At 49.3% G+C, this 4,793-nt stretch overlaps 1 protein-coding gene across 1 annotated transcript in view; it reads left to right on the forward strand.

Moving 5' to 3' along the window:
- Positions 1 to 4,793, forward strand: part of URB1 (URB1 ribosome biogenesis factor) — a 70,886-nt gene that overhangs the window by 44,017 nt on the left and 22,076 nt on the right. Inside the window, exons 26-27 of the mRNA XM_077765509.1 lie at positions 1,922 to 1,980; positions 3,999 to 4,189. Coding sequence (XP_077621635.1) covers positions 1,922 to 1,980; positions 3,999 to 4,189 — 250 coding nt within the window. The remainder of the gene's footprint in view (positions 1 to 1,921; positions 1,981 to 3,998; positions 4,190 to 4,793) is intronic.

Consider the following 4,793-nt stretch of genomic DNA (forward strand, 5'->3'; position numbering starts at 1 on the left):
TATATATATTTGCATATATTATACATATATATATTATATATATATAATATATATATTTTTTTTGGTACAGAAATAACATCCTGAAGCATAGGTGTTATTCTCAATGCAGGATGCCAAATTTGGTTAAAACTCAAAAGAGTCTGTGACTTGCGTTAAAACTCTGCACTGAATATTTAAAAAATAATTCTCCAGAAAATAATCCCAAGTGACGTTGTGTGAAAAGTGGTTGTAGATTACAGATCAAGCAGTGTGCTTACGTTGTACTGAGAGACCTTGTAACTTGTATTTCAGTCTTAATTCGTTGTTACAGGTTTATGCATTCAAGGCTCACAGGAGCCCAGACAAGGCAGCCCTGGGAGGGAGGGCCATCCCTGATGTCCAGAGAGAGCTGAGCGCAGAGGAAGGTGCTGGGCTCCCCCACCACAGGGAACAGTGGACCTTCTTATGCAGCTACCCACCCAGCAGGCCGGCTTGATGACTGATGGCGAGCCGTACTCTCAAAGATCTGTGTCCTTTGGGCATGCTTTCCCTTTTTCTCTTCTTTTTCTTTCTTTAATAGACGTAATGTTTTTAGAATGGTTTTAGATTCACAGCAGTAATCAGCAGCTAGTACAGAGTCCCCCGTGCCCCCTGTCCCCAGGCCCACCCAGCCTCCCCCACTGTCCGCACGCCTCAGCAGCCCCCTTTTGAAAAAAAAATTTTTTTTTAATGTTTGTTTTTGAAAGACAAATCGTGAGCTGGGGAGGGGCAGAGAGAGAGGGAGACACAGAATCGGAAGCAGGCTCCAGGCTCCAAGCTGTCAGCACAGAGCCCGACGTGAGGCTCTCGTGAACCTTGAGATCATGACCTTAGCCGAGGGTGGATGCTTAACTGACTGAGCCACCCAGACCAGCCCTGTGTGTTCGTTTGTTTGTTTGAACTGAGGAATAATTTTCATGTTGTGAAATAACAGGCTCTTAAGTATAGAGTTTAACATTGACAGAGGTACATGTGATTGTGACCCCCACATTCCTGTCGGAGATTTTCATCATCCCAGCAAGTTCCCTTCCCTCCAGGGCATCTGCCCCTCTGACTTAACAGAGCGCCGTATTTGGAGGTGTTACCTGCATCAGTGATTGCCGACTGCGCTGGCCCTCCCAGCCGTGCCCAGTCTCCCCTGCAGGGGAAGCGCATTTAAGCAGCCGTACATGGCCGGAGCTGTGTGTGATGCCGTCAACTAGTACCTTCTGAAAGGAGGACAAAGGGAAAAATAGCAGGGCTGTTAAATTTTTTTCTGCTCACTTCATGGTCATAGACACACCAATAAAATGACGGAGCTGCTAGCAGCTTTTCTAGGAGAGAGAGAGACAGCGTGAGCAGGGGAGGGTCAGAGAGAGAGGGAGTCACAGACTGAAACAGGCTCCAGGCTCTGAGCTGGCAGTCAGCACAGAGCCCGACGCGGGGCTCGAACCCATGAACCGTGAGATCATGACCCATGCGAAAGTCGGACGCTTAACCGACTAAGCCACCCAGGCGCCCCAATAAAACAATTTTAAAAATTGATGTAAGAAACACCCACATGCTTTTGTGGAGTACTGAGGTATGTTCCGTATTTACTGAATGGCTCTAATTTAAGTTCTGTATTTTGTATTTTAAATTAATTAAAGGGGCCTGAGTGGCTCATTCAGGTAAGTGTCTGACTCTGACTCTTGTTTCAGCTCATGTCATGATATTGTGAGTTCGAGCCCCGCGTCAGGCTTCATGCTGACAGCATGGAGCCTGCTTGGGATTCTCTCCCCCTCTCTCTGCCCCTCCCTCGCTTTCATACATGTATGCACTTGCACACACGCTCTCTCTCCCTCTCTCAAAGTAAACTTTAAAAAAATAAAAATAAATGGATGCGCAGTCTCCCCTGTATATCTCTGGCTTGTTTTATTCACAGGATTTCCTTAATGAAGTGGATCCTGGAGATTGGCAGAAATTTGTGAAGACTGGACTCAAGTAAGTCATTTTCATTTTCTCGGTGTAATTCGGTGAAGGTGTGAGCGCACGCTGCAGGGCCAGCCTTGGAGCCTGTCAGCAGGGTGTCCGTGCAGAGCCTGAGCCATCCGGGTTGCGGAGGTAACAGGGTGTCGTGCCGGAGAGGCTGAATGCTTTGCCCGTTGACATGGAGTCTGCTTCTGTAGATGATGAGAGAAGCGGCCTTTAACAAATGAAATCTTTGGGGGCGACTGGGTGGCTCAGTCAGTTGAGCGTCCAACTTCGGCTTAGGTTATGACCTCGCTGTCTGTGAGTTCGAGCCCCGTGTCGGGCTCTGTGCTGACAGCTCAGAGCTTGGAGCCTGTTTTGGATTCTGTGACTCCCTCTCTGCTGCCCCTCCCTCCCCTCACTCTCTCTCTCTCTCTCTCAAAAATAAACATTAAACAAACAAAAAAAAAACCCCACGAAATCTTTTTTAGAAACCGGAAGTGTGCGGAGGGTAACACATCCAGATTTCCTAAGCAGCGCCCACTTCCTGTGTTTGTCCCCGTATGTTCTCTTCCCTTCCCCGAGAGCGTACTTCTCCTGAGGCCAGGCTCCATCACAGCGGGACTGTTTTGGTACTTTGGCTGCACGCTAGCAGGTCTCTAAACAGTAACGATAACGTATGCGTAATAACCCTACATCTTTTTTTCCGCCTAAGCATTTCTGAGTTACCCAACCTGATACACAGAGTCCTGCGCCCGTTTGCTCGTACCGCGGGGGTGGGGTCCAGAATTCTGTCTTAAGACCACACCACCATAGATTTAGCCAGTGCCCTCCTGGCAAACGTCTTCCTCCCTCCCTCCCTCCCGTCCCTGCAGTGAAGGAGGCCTGTCTTCGTACCCTGTGCCGGGTTGTCTCTGGAAGGGGCGCTCGCTGGCTGCTAGTGTGGGCACGGCTTCAGTCTCACCAGATTGTTAACGTGCTCCCGAAAGTTTCTGAGCCACCGTCGCGCGGTGTGGCCTCACATCCTCACTAGCACTTGATAGGGTCAGACTCCTTAGGTTTTCGGAACCAGACCGTCATGAAACAATGTTTTGTTATGCCTTTAATTTTCATTTCCCTCATTATTCAGCAACGTGGATGACAGAGAAAAATACTGTACCCAAGAGGAGAGAAAGACGTGAGGGTGGGTTACGGGTTAATGACAACCTGGATCACCATCACAGCATGCTGCCGTTTCGTTCCGTCTTTGGTAAACCTGTTTTTCTAGAATGCCCGCTATGTGCTGATTCTCAGCATCGTTCACATATGACCAAAAAGCTGCTTTTTTTTAGAGCATCATGCTTTCATTCCTTCAGTGGGTTCTGAGGGATTTAAATCAGAGAGGGCCTCCAGGCCACTGGATGGGTGGATTGAGTAGCTGGAAGAAGGGAACAGGCAGGCTGACCTGTCAAGGTGGGCTGGGCAGCGAGCATCATCTCTATCCACGGTCAGCGGTTCCTGCGTCTCCTGGCTTTTCAACTAAACATCATGTGGTGTTTGCACTGTCAGGGACATAAATGCACTCATCCCCACCCCCCACCCGCCCGCCGGCAATTCAGAAGTACCCCCTATGATGGGTGGGTGGCTGGGGGTGGGTGATAAAGCATGCGTAATGCAGCGACAGCAGCAGAATCAAGATGGGGGTATGGATATGCACTGTAGACTTCTCATCTTTGCGGTGTGTTAGAGATGGGTTTCTTTTTTTTTAAACTTTTTAATGTTTATTTGTTTTTGAGAGACTGAGTAGGAGAGCAGCTGAGAGAGAGGGAGACACAGAATGCAAAGCAGGCTTCAGGCCCTGAGCTGTCAGCACAGAGCCCTATGTGGGGCTCGAACCCACAAACTGTGAGATCATTGCCTGAGCTGAAGTTGGATGCTTAACCGACTAAGCCACCCAGGGACCCCTAGAGATGTTCCTTAATAAAACGTCAAGGGAAAATTTTTTTGTTGTCTCCTGTGAAATAAAACTCCCCTTTGTGAAGCTCTTTCCCCCTTGGATTCTTGTCTCCTAGGTTTCGGTATCAGGACCACATGTTTTTAAAGGCCCTCCATGCCGCCATACAGCGCCTGTACGTTCCGGAAAACTCCATGTGCGCGCAGCTCACCCAGCTCCCGGTGGTCCACATGATGCTCACGCAGCATTCCCTGTTTCTGCCAACGCTCCTGAAGTCTGAAGAAGAGAACTCAGACAGTCAAGTAAAAGGTGACCCCTCACCCCGCCCTCCCATCTCTCAGAGATTTTGTTTCCTAATCTCGTGGTGCTCTCTGTGCACCAAGGTTTAGCCCCTGTATGTTTCTGGAGCTGAGGCAGCTTTGCCAAAGCGGCATTCGGCTATTTTGTTTCTGTCAAATCCAAGCCCCAGCAGTGTTTCCTCTGACTTCAGGTCCAAGGGCAAACACAGACCTTTCTTCACAGTCTGTCCCCACAGAAGTCGTGTCTAAGGTCTTGCTGCCGTATGGTAGACACGTGTTAAAATCCGGGAACTAGGGGAAGTTAGGCGGTGTCTGCCCTGAGAGGAATTGTTTGGTTGTGTGAAATGCTTTAATGAGAAGATTGACACTTTCGTGGAAGGTGAAGGGTTCAAACATCCCTGTAAATAGTTCCCTGCCAAGAAGGTCTCTGAAAGCCCAAGGCCTAAAGCTCCGCCCCTAATTCAGCAGCATTGATTTTAGCGCCCACCCCGTGACCCTGAGTTCAGTGTGGGCTGCGGGAGAGGTCAGAGCAGATGGTCTGAAGGGCTCTGTCCTCTTGAAGCCATCCTCCACTTAGAGACAACGTGCCGAAACCACCACCTGCGTTACCGATG

The sequence above is a fragment of the Crocuta crocuta genome, unplaced genomic scaffold (assembly GCF_008692635.1).
Source record: "Crocuta crocuta isolate KB4526 unplaced genomic scaffold, BGI_CrCroc_1.0 scaffold84, whole genome shotgun sequence".
Classification (NCBI taxonomy): domain Eukaryota; kingdom Metazoa; phylum Chordata; class Mammalia; order Carnivora; family Hyaenidae; genus Crocuta; species Crocuta crocuta.